This window comes from Psammomys obesus, unplaced genomic scaffold (assembly GCF_907164565.1).
Source record: "Psammomys obesus unplaced genomic scaffold, mPsaObe1.curated_primary_1811, whole genome shotgun sequence".
In the NCBI taxonomy this organism is placed as follows: Eukaryota; Metazoa; Chordata; class Mammalia; order Rodentia; family Muridae; genus Psammomys; species Psammomys obesus.
The window spans coordinates 8,506,261-8,522,241 of NW_026586383.1; the positions used below are offsets into that span (position 1 = coordinate 8,506,261).

The window sequence follows — 15,981 nt, forward strand, 5'->3', positions numbered from 1 at the left end:
TTTCTTTCTTTCTTTCTTTCTTTCTTTCTTTCTTTCTTTCTTTCTTTTTTTCTTTCTAGGGGAAGGCCACGACCCTGCCCGCAAATGGGCATTTAGGGCATCCTGTCCATTGATGTCTGAGACAAACACAGCACTGCCTTCCGGGGCTGCGCAACCTTACTCTCCAACGTTGGGGATTCAGCCAAGACCCGGGGAGACTTGTCTTCGTTAAATCGCTTAACCTACTTAGGTGTCAATCTTCAACGCAGGGGTCTCCACCATCGCTACCCCCGCCTTAGTAGAATTCGTGGGGGAAAGTGGGCACTAACGACATCATCCCAAACAGATGTAAAACAGGCTTAAGACGTGTGGAACACGCTACAGTTAGAACCTGTAGCACCTTGACAGAATCGGTTCTTCACAGTAGCTGGGAACCCAAAAGGGCTTCTGTGACAGTCCAACCCCCGTCGGGGCCGAAACTGGTGCATCCACAACTTCATTCAGCAGCTCGGTCCTGAAATTTTGATGGGAAACCGGAGTTCTTCCCTGGCTCGCACAGCAAAGGGAGAAGCGGTGGGCCGGGGTTCAGCTCTTCTCCCTGTGCGCTGCTGCGCGGTGAGCTCAGTGGGAGGCACTCTCTGGAGGCTGAGTTCAGCTCAGGAAACCAAAAGTTCGGAGAGCCTCCTTTGCGTGTGTCGGAGAAGAGGTTGCGCAAATCTAAGTTCCCAGTCTGTCCTAGGAGAGGCGTAAGGGTGCGCGTTATGATTGGCCTCCGTAGGACTGGCGGGCGGGGCTTTTAGTGGAAAAGACGCCTTAGGATGAGGTTCGGGCGGGGCTCTGGGCGGCCCTCAAGCAGATTCACCTAATCTAATTGGTTGTGTCTAGAAGTGGGCGTGTCCTCTATAGACCAAACCCCCATTGTCAGTACTAGTCTACCAGGGTCGACTTTTAGGCCTCACGGGGTAGAGGACGGTTCTGCGCCTGCGCCTACGACCGTTTTCATTCGCGGTGCTCGGCGCCCAGAGCCTGGGCAAGCCGGTGGGAGCCGCCTCCGCCATGCACCGGCTGCAGGTAGTGCTCGGCCACCTGGCCGGCCGGCCCGAGTCCAGCTCGGCCGCGCTGCAAGCCGCGCCCTGCGCCGCTGGCTTCCCGCGGGCCTCGGCCTCCGACGTGGTGGTGGTGCACGGACGGCGCACCCCGATCGGCCGTGCGGGCCGCGGCGGCTTCAAGGTGAGGCCCCTCCCTCCGGCGGGCGAGGGGTGCCGACGGCAGCCAGCGCGGGTGGGGTCCGCCCTCTGCGGTCCGGTGACCGACGAGGGGCCCCGGGTCGGTGCGGGAGCCGGGCTCACCGCTGTTGTGTCCTGCAGGACACCACCCCCGACGAGCTTCTGTCGGCCGTGCTGACCGCGGTGCTCCAGGACGTGAAGCTCAGGCCTGAGCAGCTGGAAGACATCTCCGTGGGTGAGCGCACCTGCCGCTCCCGCAGCGGCCCTCCCCGACCTCCTCCCTGGGCCCTTTCTTTCTCAACGAGAACCTGGGTTTCACTGAGCAAGACGGCGCGCTACACGAATTTCAGTGGGAGGGTCCCTTGATAACCAGCCCGTGCTCCACCCTAGGCACACCAGCCAAAAGCAGGATGCCCTGTGGTAGATGCTCCAAAGCAGCTGTTCTCAACCTGGGGGTCGCTACCTTTTTTGGGGGGTCGAACAATCCTTTTACAGGGTTCGCCTAAGACCATCAGAAAACACAGATATTTACAATCCATAACAGTAGCGCAATTACAATTATGAAGTAGCAACAAAAAATGATTTTATGGTTGGGGTCACCACAACATAAGGAACTGTGTAAGGGATGCAACGTTCTGTCAGTTGAGAACCGCTGCTCCAAAGCCCAGAAGTCCAGGAACCGGGAGAGCACGGCTCTCCACCTACACAGGCACCCTGCCTGTCAGAAACCATGTGGTCCAGCCCGGGTTACAGGTGCAGGCGGGCTCACCAGCCCTGCCCTGACCCCTGCTCCTTCCCCGAATACAACAACACAGTGCAGGGCACGGTTTTGTCTGGAGGTGCCGGCCTGACCCTCCTTCCTGCAGTGAGGCCTGCAGGCAGAGAGTTGCAGGCTGTCACTTCCCTCAGCGTTGGGGCTTTGCACTGTGTGCCTCCACCCCAGAGTCTGTCCTGTTACAGGCCAGCAGGCCCGGCCCAGCCTGTGCCAACTTAGAGGAGCAAGCCTTGGTAAGCATGCTGGTAGGCTCCAGCACTGGGCTGTTGGTAGCTGGCTCCCGGTTCCCCAGACTCTGAACTTGCATAGCTTCAAATGAGTCCAGGAAAATCCTGACATGATCCCGAAGGAAGATCTAGAGTGTCACAGCTGAGCCTTGGAAACCGCAGAACACTTCTTGGTACTGAATAAGGTTTCTGTCTACAGGCAACGTGCTTCAGCCCGGAGCTGGGGCCATCGGGGCACGCATCGCCCAATTTCTGAGGTAACCCTTCTGCCTCTACTGGGGATTCTAGCACCATTGACCAGGGTGCAGGTGACAGATAATCAGGTTGGATACTAGACATTAAATCGACCAGAATCCTTGAACTCAACTTTTCTCCTACTCTGAAGGGTGTGTTACTTGGCCCAGAACCAGGACACCAGGGCTTTGGGACCAGAGCAAAGGTGGCCTGATGTTTTCCAAGGCGAACTTGTTTTTACCCTTTGGACGTGTGGACTCTACCCTCACATGTCAGATAAATAATTGTATAACCACACCGATCAAGTGGCTTTGCTTCCATTCCTAAGTGAACTGCCTGAGAACTCCAGGCTCAATCTGTATCACAAGCTTGAGAGTGGGGGTGGGGAGCAGGGAGCCAAGAGGAGCCCGTCCAGTTGCAGACGCAGGATCCTACAACACACAGGAGAGAAATAATAGCAGCAGTGGCCAGTGTCCGAACAGGGAAAAAAACAGAACCTAGAGGATGGGAGAGGGTCAGCCTTAGCCTTCCCATTCCTCCTGTAACTTTCTGCTTCCTCACTTTGGTTTCCCTCCTTCTGCCATCATGGCCTCCAGGCCCTGTGCCGCCCATTCTGTCCATATAGAGGTCTTGCTCCCTACTCTTCTTGTTCTAGCCAGTCCCTGCCCAGACACCTTTGGAGACTGGCTTTCAAGTGGTCAGATGAGTGACCTTTTGTCCATTGGATTGCTGTGTTCCTCTCTGCGCTGTGGCTTTGCCATCTGGTCCTGTTATTCCCATCTCTGAGAGTGGATTGATTTTCTCTGTATTGGCTGGGCATCTTTTGGGACACAGTATTGTTGGTATCTTAGCCTCCTTGACACAGTACCTTGTGCTCAGCAGCTATTTGATGGAAGTTTGGTGAATGGGTAGTGTGGCTCCATGAGACTGTGGCAGACTCAGGGCTGGCTGCGCGTCCAGGGCTGACTGCCGTCTCCCTTTCTGTCTCAGTGGCATTCCAGAGACTGTTCCTTTGTCTACAGTCAACAGACAGTGTTCGTCGGGACTGCAGGCAGTGGCCAATATTGCTGGTAAGTTGTGACTGCTGGGTGCCCATGAGCGTACCCTGACCTTGGTCCGTGACCCTTGCCACCCTAAGCAGGAGTGGAGGAACACCCATTGTCACTCCCCCAGCCTTTTTGGGTGCTCCTGGGTCTTCTGTGAGGCTTTCTTGAATGCAACCCGAGAGCAGGGAGGGACCGGGCTGTGCTGGTCCAGGGCAGGCCCCCTCTGGCCAAGGGTGGTGATGAAGTGCTTTTGTTGCAGGTGGCATCAGAAATGGGTCTTATGACATTGGCATGGCCTGTGGGTAAGATTGCCGTCCTGCCGGACCTTATTAACCAACACAATAATCAGACTAACTTTGCTCTCCTCAGCTCTGAGGGACAATGATTTCAGGGTTCTCCCTGACCACTAAGACAGCTAAGTAGGCTGGGCTCCCCAAAATGTGGCTAGGAGTGGCCCAAGCACTGGGCAGCTCAGGAATGGTCCAGTCTTCGCACCAGCAGGAAGGGGAGTCGGTCTCTCCCTGGGAATCTGCCAGGGTGGAAAATGCAGACAAGCATGTTGAGAAGAAAGCGCTACACTAGAGCTTCAGTGGCTGCATCCTCTGTGCCTGTTGAGAAAGGAATGTCAGTTTCGTTCTGTAAACGCAGAGACAAGTGGAGCAAAGTGAGTGGCTCACATTGGTGCAGCCCAGCTAGTGAGAGCCTGAAGCAAGCGGATCTCAGGTTAGAAACCACGCTAAAGCCAAGGGCGCCTTGTGTTGTGTAAGTGTTACTAGCCTACCCATTCTCTTGTCACCAGCCCGGCACTTGGGTGCAGCTATATTCCGAGGGATAGGCGGCCGGATATCTGTCCACCATCACCACCTAGATCCAGGCTGCTAGGGCTTGGCGTGTATGAAGCTGGAAAGACAGCTAAGGGAGCACTTGGCCGGCTTCGGAGCGAGCAGCCCCAGTTCTGTAGAATGGCTCTTGATAGGAGGCGCTGCTGGCCTGTGGTCAGGTTCTGTAGAATGGTCCTCATAGGAAGCGCTGCTGGCCTGTCCTCAGGCCCTGGCTGCCTGCCCTGGGCCGTGCTGACCAGTGTCAGTAAGGAGGACAGCCAAAGTCCACAAACAGGGATCATGCCAGCCTGCCCATCACTGATTGTCATGTTTGCCTTAATGAGGGCCACAGAGGTCGTGGCTCAAGGGAAAGTGGAAAGTGCCGGGCCTGCATGAGTTCCTCAGGAGATTCCAGTCTCTATCAGTTTGAGGACCCAAGTGTTGGATGCCCGCATCACAACCTGACCATCCTCTAGCCTTTGAGAATGCAGCTTGCCCAGGGCCTCCTACCCGAGGGTTATCTCTGGGGCCAGTTGTAGTCCAGGTTGGACAACTATGGACAAATTTCTCACCACTCAGACTTCATTGTCTTCATAAGCTGAACCTTCTGCAGCTAGCACCATAGGCTCCAGAGTCATGTGGTAACTCTCAAGGGCTCTTATGCTTAAAAAGAGTTCAAGCTAGTGCTAAAGATAGAAAAAACACTCAGTTAAAGTGATCTACTATCATCCTGAAGTTTTGCCCTCCCCAACACACACACACACACACACACACACACACTCTCTCTCTCTCTCTCTCTCTCTCTCACACACACACACACACACACACACACACACACACACACACACACACCCTTTTTGAACCCTCTAAACTAACTACCTGACCATCCTTTTTGCCTATTCCAGTCAGGTCTCTCTTTGATTGACTTTGTACTTGTTTTTCGAGACAGGGTTTCTCTGTGTAGTCTTGGCTGTCCTGGACTCACTTTGTAGACCAGGCTGGCCTCAAACTCACCGAGATCTGCCTGCCTCTGTCTCCCGGAGGGCTAGGATCACAGACATGTACCACTGTGACCAGCTAACGTTGTATTTATTTTAAAGGAATTTCTCCATTCTCCCTTTGAATTTGAAGTTACTGAGAGCTTGGCCTAACTCTGGTCATATGTCCGATGCTTGGGGAAGGCTGTCCCTGGGGGCAGACAGTTTCCTGCATCAGCACACTGGGAGTATATCTGGTACACCAGCTGTGTGCTAGGCTTGAAGGAGAGAGGGCTCAGCTGCCCTGTTACCTCCACCTGCCTTTCTCTGGCTTCCCAGACAGCATAGCACGCTCCCCGAGGGCTCCCCGGCTATTTGTTCCCCAGCACTTGCTGCTCAGCTGGCTGCCCCTGGGGCTTCCTGCTAGGGCTGAGAGCTTACTCCTCCTCCTCCTCCTCCTCAGGGTGGAGTCCATGTCTCTGTCTGAGAGAGGGAACCCTGGGAATATTTCCTCTCGCCTGCTGGAAAACGAGAAAGCCAGGGACTGCCTGATTCCTATGGGGTGAGTGTTCACAGGGCGCTGTGTGTGTGCCCGCTCACCATTTTGTCTGTCATTGACCAGACACCAGGGAATTTTCTTCTCTGTGGCTGGCAGTACTGTCTTCTTCCTCTGCGTGTCATATGCTCCACAGGAACTGGGTGTAAGAATGATGCTGCCCCTGACTTCCCTTTCCTGAGACATGCCCCCGTAGACCACACAAACACACACGTGCACACACACACACATATACACAGAGTTCTCTCTGACTCCACAAGTTTCCGAATGTAGCTCATCCTGCATTGCCCTGTCTGAGGTGCTCTGTCTTAGAGAAGGCAGTGCTAGCAGACCCCAAAGCCTTGGAGCCCTCAGCAGTTGCGGACACAGAGAGCTTGGATTCCTGTACAAATAGGTGAGGACTCAGGCCTATGAGATGCAGTGTGGGAAGATCTGTTTCATCTGTCCAGGGCTTTAACCCTGCAGCCACATCTTTGAGTTTAGTGTGTTCAAGGGCAAGGGATTCTGGGAGGCTGGCCACGTGAGAACTGTAGGCTGACCTGGCTTGGTCTACAGCCTGTGTTTCTAAGAGTAGCCTGGAAGCCATTGGAGAAACTGTGGCCAGAGTGTGTCCCCCCTTGAGTTATGGGCTGAGGCAGCTCACCCAGTGGACAGATCTTTTTATAGGCCCCACATTCACACTGCTCTGCTCTGTAAGGGGTGTCTGTCTTTGAGCATTGGTAGACATGGGTGCTCAATATCCATAATGGGTCGGGAGTTCCTGGGGTGTGGATTGGAGGTTGTGTGGGACCTGGATGCCCAGAGGTACAAGCCCAGGCCTTCAGTGTGGCCCTGGCCCTCAGGCCAGCAGACCCACGGCCTCCGCCTTTCTGTTTGTGTGCTAGGATAACTTCAGAGAACGTGGCTGAGCGGTTCGGCATTTCACGGCAGAAGCAGGATGCCTTCGCGCTGGCCTCCCAGCAGAAGTGAGTACGGTTGGGTTGACTGTTGACAGGGCTGGAGAGTGGCCTTAGCTGGGCTGTCACAATGATACCAAGGTGCTGGCTGGCCTCCCAGCAGCATTGAGTGCCCTGGGATGGCTACGGACAGGGCTGGAGAGTGGATCAGGGGTCACCCTTGAAGTTTCAGGTGGAGCTCTGCCACAGGACAAACTTCGTCTCTCTAGCTGGGAGGTAGCAGTGGCCAGCACCATGATGGGTTGGACAAGGGCATTCCCAAATTATGGAATAGGCCCGAGTCTGGGGAGGTGACCTCAGGCAAAGCTAAGCTGCCATCAGAGAAATGCAAAGGCTCGATCTCTGGGCTGCCTCGGTTGGCCAGCCCAGCTGAACAAGGAGGAAACAACAAAGGAATGGTAGTGTCTGGGCCAGGTGGCCACCTCAGGCGGGTCTCAGCAGAGGCAGGACAGACAGCTGAGAAGCAGCTTGTCCAACTGCTTCTTTGAAGAACTCCGCGTAACATCAGAAATGACACTCTGCCTCCAGAAAGGTGAAAGGAGAGGACTTATTCCCCAAAGTTGACCTATGACCACCACATGCATGCTGTGTAAGGAGGACCAACCTCTTCAGTCTTCCTCCCCTGCTGAGGTGGGAATTAGACATAATGTAGAGCTGTGGGGCAAATGAAGAAGAGTCTGTGCATTACTGTCTTCAGGCAGGCTGTGCCTACCAAAAGATAGGTGAGGGCCCTGAGGAATCCGTTCCAGTCAGAGCTCCTCAAGGGCCGGTATATTACCAGACTTCAAACCCTGAAGCATGTGTTCTCCTGAGTCAGCTAAGGCTGGGGACAGGCAGTAAGGGGTCCCAGACATGCCTGTGTCTTACTGTCCATGGTGCTGGCAGGGCAGCGAGAGCCCAGAGCGGTGGACGTTTCCGAGCCGAGATCGTGTCTGTGACAACCACCGTCCTCGATGACAAGGGCAACAAGAAAACCATCACTGTGACCCAGGATGAGGGTGTCCGTCCCAGCACCACCATGGAGGGCCTGGCCAAGCTGAAGCCTGCCTTCAAGGATGGGGGATCTACCACGGCTGGTGAGCGCAGGCCGGGAATAGGGCTGATTGAGGTGACCTGTTCCAGTCTGAGACCTGGAGCTGACCGGGACCCCTGGGAAGGTGATGGTGGAGGGCTGGCTCTCCTCAGCTGGGCCTGATGCCTGCTCATCCCTTCCCTCCCCTAGGAAACTCCAGTCAGGTGAGTGACGGAGCGGCTGCCGTCCTGCTGGCCCGGAGGTCCAAGGCTGAAGAACTGGGCCTCCCCATCCTCGGGGTCCTGAGGTCCTACGCAGTGGTTGGCGTCCCTCCCGATATCATGGGCATCGGGCCTGCCTATGCCATCCCCGTGGCCTTGCAGAAAGCAGGTGAGGCGGCTTCTCAGCCTGTGCTTGGATCCCTCCTTACCTGTCCCTAGGGCTCAGGTGTGCTGGGTTTGGCCTGTGGGTGCTGTGGGTGGGACAGGCCCTCCTGACCCCACAGCTGGGACTTGCTCCCTTGTCCCTAAAGTATGAACATTAGACTCCTGGGGTCTGGCTGGGCCGGGGAGACCCAGGTCAAGCCCAGTGGTCCCTGTCAGCTCTGGCCTGTACTTCACCCACAGGGCTGACTGTGAACGACATAGACATCTTTGAGATCAATGAGGCCTTTGCCAGCCAGGTGAGCCTGGGTGCTGTGGTGGGATCGGTTGGGCAGAGCAGATGGGGGCCTCAGCTATCGCTCTGACCCCTCGCAGGCCCTCTACTGTGTGGAGAAGCTGGGGATCCCTGCCGAGAAAGTGAACCCCCTGGGGGGTGCGATAGCCCTGGGCCACCCCCTGGGCTGCACCGGAGCGAGGCAGGTAGTCACGCTGCTCAATGAACTGAAGCGCCGTGGGAAACGGTAAGGCTGCTCCCCTGGGGTGCTGTGGGGGGTGTGAGAGCTGGGGCTTGGGGAGACGAGCACACACACCTGAGGCTTGTGTAAAGGCAGCATAACCTAAGGAAGGTGTCTGCCGCCTGGGCGTGTGTCTGTCCAGGGCTCAGTCCCCACAGATCTGCTCTGCGGGTTCCCGTGCTGCTGCGGCTCGGCCTGGTGGGGGCACGGGTTGGGTGTGGCTCTGTCCAGCAAACTCGGAGTCTTTTCCCCAGGGCGTACGGCGTGGTGTCCATGTGCATCGGGACCGGGATGGGAGCTGCTGCCGTCTTTGAATACCCTGGAAACTGAAGCCCTGGCTACGGGCACCACCAGAGCGCCCTACAGTGGTGGCCAGAGGGGGACTCCACGGAGGCCATTGGCATGGGACACCACTGTATCACAGCACTTTAATGTAATGTAATCATTGGTGGCACAAGAAGGCGGGGCTGTCCCATGAAGTACCCCGGGCTATGGCAACATGAGCGTGGGACACTGTGTTGCGAGGGCATTTGTACCTCTGAGTAGTAAATGCGTGGTCTCATTATGGTGGCTGTCATTTCCTTCAGGGGTCAGCTTTTGCCTCCTGGAGTCTGTGCGGTTTGCAAGATTAAGAGCCATGGTCTCCCCACTGAGGTCTAGCTGTGTGCAAGCTCTGGGGTCCTGGCACGCAGGATGTCAGCTGACAGCATGTTCCTGGAACGGGATCTGCCAGCCCAGGCTTCATCCAGCCCCTAGCCACTGTCCCTGCTCAGCAACCCTGCCCTTCAGCCTTGGCCTTTTTGGATTCTTGAGCTGGAGCTGAGGCTGGGGGCTGGAAGCCTTGCAGCTGCTCCAGCACAGTGTGCAGGAGGCATCCATCCTAAGAGCCTGGCCCCACAGCGGCAGCCCAGCACACCTTCCACTCAGCATAGCCCGCTGCCCCTGGAGGTAGGTAGCAGGGACAGCCTCTCACGGAACTCAGTGCTCTGCGCCTAGGTTGGCAGGTCAATCAGCATGTGACCTCCTTCCCCCTCTGCCTTATCCCTTCCATGACGGGATCTTTTCCTAAGGAGATAGGAACAAATGTCTCTCCTCTCCAGGTGGAGAGCCAAGAACAGATCAAAGTGGATCCCACTCAAGTCCAGCTTGTCTGGGTTTCCTTATAGGAGCACGGGCAGCTTATGGTTGTTCACACACTGAAGAAGCCATGCTTCTTCAACACCTTTCATATCCTCAAGGAAGGCTGACGCCTCATGAGCCCTTTCTGCCGTCCGTGGTGGAATGTCAGTGGACCCATCCTGTGTGGCTGCTGAGCATTCAGCAAGCCAACGGTTTGGAAGATGGAGTTCCGAAGCAGGTGCTCCTGGCGTGGCCTTGACTCCTGAGGCCCTTTCTCTGACCTCTAGCACCCCAGCAGTCCCCAAATCACCCTCAGGTGTTGCCATAGTTCCGCTCCTTCCCTTGGCCTCTGCTGCTGCCCAGGCTGCAGGGTTGAGCCATCAGGCTCTGCCTCTAATTCTGGTGTCTGACATTTCCCCAGCTCTGTCCTTCAAGGATTGTGGCCCTAGCCAGGTGCTCTGACTAGCTAAGCTCCATCTTGGCCTTGGCCTTCCTGCCAGTGAAACTCACCCTGGGGCTCCATAGGCCTGCAGCAACTTGTCCCTCCTAGCTGTCTTGTGCACTCACTCGCTGTCCCCACCCATCAGGCCATCCCCCGGATCTGTCCAGCTAGGTTCCCTTTAGTATACTAGACACAGATGTCATTTTCAGTCTCAAGGGAGCATAGCTGACTTTGCACCCTTCTGCCTTCACTCTTGGGCAAGGCAGGCCTGGCAACAGAGCCCAGGCAGGAGCCATCCTCCTCCTTGGTGGATATGGAAGCCTGCAGTTTGCCTGAGCCATTTGGTCAGCTGACCCCAGGAGTGGACCCCTGAGTGAACAGCATCTTTGGCTCTGCTGCGTGTCCACTCTGGCAGAATCTGGTTTGCCTGGAGCTCCTAGTAGGACGCAGTGGGAGACACTGTCACCCCAGGTTGCTGGTGGCTAATGACCTGCTTCATCTGAAACTGTCTCCTGCGTTTCTGCTTGTGGCTGCTGCCAAGTCCAGGAATTCCCTGTTCTCCCCCTTCTTGGGGCAGTCCTTCCAGCCTGGCAGACCCAGCTGCCCAGCACACAGCTCAGCAGTGCCACCACCTGGTGCATTTGCTGTGCAGACACTGCTCTGCCCAGCACCTGGTCAGGACAGAAGCCAAGCCTTCCCTGCCCTCAGGGATCAGACAGGGCGAGAGCAAGGAAACTGCCCTTCTCACACGCACCACCACACCCGGCTGAATCTCCATAATTTTTATTGGTAACACAGGATTATGTGTTTCCAGACTTTTCCTTCATGTGCATAGATGTGCTAGCTACGAACGTTCACATTCGAAGGAAACTAGGCAAGCCAACTCCGGGGGGATGAACACTGTAAAATCAGAAGATTAACATTTAATTTTCCTAAACCAAATTTGCTTCTAAAGAGAGTGCAAACACACACGATAGGCACATCCCCTTTGGGGAGGCTGAGTACAGCTCCCCACAGAGCTGTTTGCTCAGACATCAAAGTCCATCAAGCTTTGCTCCAGCTGTAAACACTAACTCGGCTTTTTAAAGTCTTAATGTCAGCTGCACAAGCTACTTATTTAATGGGAAGCAGGTCCAACACCAGCAGCTAGCACAGGAATTAGTGATGTCTGCCCAGATAGGGACAGGTCAAAATATTATCCGACTCATAACGACTTCCCACTGATCTCAAGACTTAATTTTAATTACTTCTCCTGAGCCACAGTAAACGGAATATAGACTTAATTTCTAATATGTCCCAAGATGAAATCTCTTGCATATAAGTATATTATAAAATTACAGGCACATAAAACAAGTTCTTGGATCTGAACTGTAATTGACTTATCTAATTCAGTCCCTAATTTCTGGTGGTTCCTTTGTTTTTGCTTTGTTTCATAATACTGGGGGTTGAATCTGTAGCCTTGTCTCTGCCAGGAAAGACAACTGTACCTCTGTTGCTGAGCTGCACCCCCAGCCCTCATTTTATTTTCAGACAGAGATCATTACATTGCTCAGGCCGGTCTTGGAGTCACTGCAGATGCGGGTGCAGGGAGCCAAACCCAGCTCCACTGCAAGAGCAGTATCTGTGGGGCCATCTCTCCAACACCTTCCTTAGAGCCTTGCTCTCAGCCTTGGTGCTCAAAGTCTCTATTAAAATATCTTGTGCTGTCAAGATGGCTCAGTGGGTAAGGATCCTTGCTGACAAGCTTTGTGATCTGAGTTCAATCCACATGGTGGAAGGAGAGAACCTATTTCTGTACATTGTCCCCCGACTGCTACACATGGGCCATCACACACACTAAATAAATAAGCGTAAAAACAAAAACTGAAATAAATTTGACTTTGCTTTATATTGGCTGGTCCTTTTTTGTGTCTGTCGGAGCCGGGCATTTCAGTCTGGCCTGCGTTGAGGTAACTGAGAGAATACACGGAGCTCCTCAGGCTACTGTGCATGCTAGACTGGAGCTGTGCCTTCTTCCCTGTACCCCTCAACAATATGAGTTTCCCCTGTTCTCTACGGACATGCGCACAGAGGAGGCCACATTTGCATGTCTGGGGAGGAGCTCTCACCGGGAGCTGACCGTCAGTGCTATGGCCTTAGACTTCTCAGCCTGGGGACCTCTGAGAAACAGGTGCTTGATGTGTGCGCCATGGCATTGGTTACAGCAACAGGAGCGACACACAGGTCCTTAGGGGTCCCACTGATCCTTTTTGAATTTTTAGGATCTGCCTGTATGCTGTTCAACTTCTAGGTGGCATGATATGGCCCAAGTCCCCACCTTCCGGGAAGATCCTTCTAATAGCTTCTACCTTATGTCTGTGTGTGTGTGTCCCATGTATTCATAATTCTCTTTGAGCAGCCTCCAACTGTCCTACTCACTCCCACTGGGGGGGGCTACAGCTCCCAAATCATTGTTCTCAACCCAGGTCCCATTCCTGAGCCAGAGGTCAGACCTCCAAGCTGTCGAACCAACATCTCCATCTAGATACCCCAGAGGGGCCTCAAGAGGACAAACTAAAAACTAGACCATCACACCACACAGCCTGAGTTCCTTTCCTTGTCTCTAAGAGCATGAAACCCCTGTCCGTGTGGCAGTGGCCTCTTGTGGATTTCATCATTGCCTTCCCCTCCACTTTTTTTTTGACTGAGTTTCACTGTGTGGTCCTGGCTGTCCTGGGACTCTATGTAGAGAAGGCTAGCCTTGAACTCATAGAGATCCGCCTGCCCCTGCCTCCAGAATGCAAAGGCCTGAGCCACCATGCCTGGGCCCGTGGCCCATTCTTTATCCCACTATGCACCCACACCATTTCCTGGCCTCATCCACCAGACCCTTTTCTGATGTTCTCAGACAGGTGCACTGTGAGAATACTGAATTTGGGCAGGGAGATGAGAGGCGTGTGGAGCAGAGGCACCCCAACTGAGTTCCCTCCCAGGCAATCTGCTGACCTGTGGGTAACAATAAAGGACAATTTCAAACTAGGAATGGTGGCACAGACCTGCAATCACAGCATTTGAGAAGGTGAGGCAGGAGGATCAGGAACTCAGCCAGCCTGGGGTGTATGAGTCCTTGTCTTAAAATGGCTTATGTTGGGCCAGATTTGGTGTCCCCAGTCTGTAATCTCAGCTACTGGGAGGCTCTGGCAGGAGGATTGCAAATTCAAGGCCAATCTGGGCAGAAGGAATTTTTGAGCCCAGAGAAGATTATCAATAGTAGGAGGAGGAGGAGGAAGGAGCTGAGGGAGGGAAGGAGGGAGGGAGACACACACACACACACACAGACAGACAGACAGACAGACATAGAGATTATTGTTTTTTATTTTTGAAAAAGATCTTGCTATGTATCCTGGGCTTGCCTCAAGTTCTCAGTCCTTTAGTCCCACCCTTTCAAGTGCTGGATTAAGCTGTAAGCTATTATCCTAAATTTAAGATTTTGCTTGTTTTTGTTGTTGTTTGTTTTTGTTTGTTACAAAGGGTTGATCTAGGGCACAGGTCAGTGAAAGCTACCTGTTCGCTTTCTTTTTCTTTTCTTTTTTTTTTGGGGGGGGGGGGAAGGGTTCACTGTGCAGCCTTGGCCAACTTGGAATTTGCTGTATAGACCAGGCCAGCCACAAACTCACAGATTCACCTGCCCACCCTTCCTAGTGCTGGAATTAAAGGTGTGCACTAACACACCCATCTTGGCCTGCAGAACCCCACCCACATTTTATTTTGAGACAAAGTCTCTCTATTATGTAGCCCTGGCTGTCTAGGAACTCTTTATATAGACCAGACTGGCCTTGAACTCACAGAAATCTAAATGTCTCTGCTTCCTGAGTGCCGGGAGCCAAAGCTATTTACTGAAGCCAAAGCGAATTAGTAAGCCAATGCCAATTAGTGGAAAAGTTACCAACAGCCGCACTAGGACCCTAGGTCATAGGTGATAGGTTTATGTGAGGACATCTGCTCGTTAGTCTTGGAGCATCCTTGAGACCTCTTAAGGAAACATTCTTGAGGTATCTTGCAGGAGGTATCTCAAACCATAAAGCGCTCTTGCTATCTTCTGCAGCAGTAAATTAGCCTTCCCCCTTTCCCGCCTTCTCCCTATATAAGTTGGGTAAAATTTCTAATAAACAAGGCTTTGATCAGACAACAGACTTAGCCTCATTCCTGGTGTCTCTGTGTCCTACCTCATTCTTTCCACCCCCTGGAAAGGAACCTGTTGAAGCCCCTGAGTGCTGGGATTAAAGGCATGCACCACCACAACTGGCTTCTTCAGCTCCCCTTTAAATTTATTTTGAGACAGGACTTCAATAATTTACCCAGGCTGGTCTTGGACTTGTGATCCTCCTGTGTCAGTCTCCCTAGTGCTGGGGTTACAGATATGTGCCCTCATGACCAGGGAAAACAGTTTCTTTCTTTCTTTCTTTCTTTCTTTCTTTCTTTCTTTCTTTCTTTCTTTCTCTCTCTCTCTCTTTCCTTCCTTCCTCCCTCTCTCCCTCCCTCCCTCCCTCCTTCCCTTCCTCCCTCCCCCCTCTCTCTTTCTCATTGGTACAAATAAAATGACAAGGCCAGGACAAACAAAAGATAGGATGGAGTTGGTCAAGCCTGCCTTCCACCATCACAGTGAGGACTAAGTACGCTCAGCAGGCCTCATACGTGTCCTTGAGCAGTCCCACTGTCTGGCCTCTGAGCGGTGACTGCTGAGGGCCTAGGTCCCCAATGAGCAGTGAATGTCCTAAAGGTCAGGCACTTAGTTTGGGCTCCTTCTTGTTCAGGGTGAGCTCCAAGCCACTGGAGTACATCAAGGGAAGAGCCTGGCGATCTGGCACATTGTGTGCTTCCTGTAGGCATGGGGGCTTGTGGGGATTGCTAGAAATCCTCTCAGCTCTGTGAGTACATCTAGTGTGGGTTCTTGTCTGGCTTTGCCATGCCCGACACTTAAACCATCAATATAGTAGCTGACAACAGTGGTGAATGAATCTTGTCCATGGGGACATCTGATTTTTTTTTCAATTGTTGTTTGTTTATTTATTTATTCTCGTGTGTGTGTGTGTGTGTGTGTGTGTGTGTGTGTGTGTGTTGGCACATGTGTCATGCTGTGCTCTTGGAGGTCAGAGGACAACTTCTAGGATGTGGGTCCTAGGGATGGAACTAAGTGGTCTGCTTGGTGGCAGGTGCCTCTACTCCTGACCCATCTCACAGACCCAAGAGAACTGATTTTAAATCCCGAGGTGAGATGTGACACATTTGGGAGAGACCAGATGTGCAGAGTATGGCCAAGGCCTGTCAAAGCCCAGGTATTCCAACCTCAGGACCCATTTCCTTGTGAGTCTTCAGTCACTACCATGAGGTGGACAGCTACTCCACTACCCAAGAGCAATTCCAGAGGATTCCTGGCCCAGGACCACCCAGGGGACTTGCAAGAACTGTCCCCCCAGAGTTCCAACCTTTGCCTCATGTGTCTTCACAGAAAGCCAGGCCTTCTTAAGGCGGGGTGCACGTGTGGGGTGTGAAGCCTGAGGGAAGCGAGGCTCTGGGTGGGAACCTGCACCCTTAGAGACCAGCCAACCCCCCAGCCAGAAGCCGTCCCACTCGCGGCCTCCTGCAGGCGGCGCCAGAGCGTGGTGCCGCCTCGTGACTCCGGTCCAGAGTCCTGCGGGGCGTGGCGAGAGGCGGGCCAGGCGTCTCTGGGCGT

General features: G+C 53.8%; 1 protein-coding gene across 1 annotated transcript; it reads left to right on the forward strand.

Moving 5' to 3' along the window:
• Window positions 1-909: 909 nt before the first annotated feature.
• On the forward strand, window positions 910-9,272 carry LOC129672315 (3-ketoacyl-CoA thiolase B, peroxisomal-like). Its single transcript, XM_055601673.1, has 12 exons — window positions 910-1,209; window positions 1,347-1,440; window positions 2,407-2,464; window positions 3,432-3,511; window positions 3,747-3,789; window positions 5,749-5,847; window positions 6,726-6,806; window positions 7,683-7,873; window positions 8,020-8,199; window positions 8,436-8,491; window positions 8,568-8,713; window positions 8,962-9,272. Exons 1-12 carry the CDS (start codon window positions 1,036-1,038, stop codon window positions 9,035-9,037), a joined length of 1,278 nt encoding a protein of 425 aa, XP_055457648.1. The 5' UTR covers window positions 910-1,035; the 3' UTR covers window positions 9,038-9,272.
• The last annotated feature ends 6,709 nt before the right edge of the window (window positions 9,273-15,981 follow it).

What these genes read in the sequence shown, in the direction of transcription:
- LOC129672315 (XM_055601673.1), top strand. Translation starts at nt 1,036, where the DNA reads ATGCACCGGCTGCAGGTAGTGCTCGGCCACCTGGCCGGCCGGCCCGAG. An exon ending in TGGGGGATCTACCACGGCTG is followed by an intron (nt 7,874 to 8,019) that starts GTGAGCGCAGGC and finishes TCCCTCCCCTAG; the next exon opens with GAAACTCCAGTCAGGTGAGT. An exon ending in ATGAGGCCTTTGCCAGCCAG is followed by an intron (nt 8,492 to 8,567) that starts GTGAGCCTGGGT and finishes GACCCCTCGCAG; the next exon opens with GCCCTCTACTGTGTGGAGAA.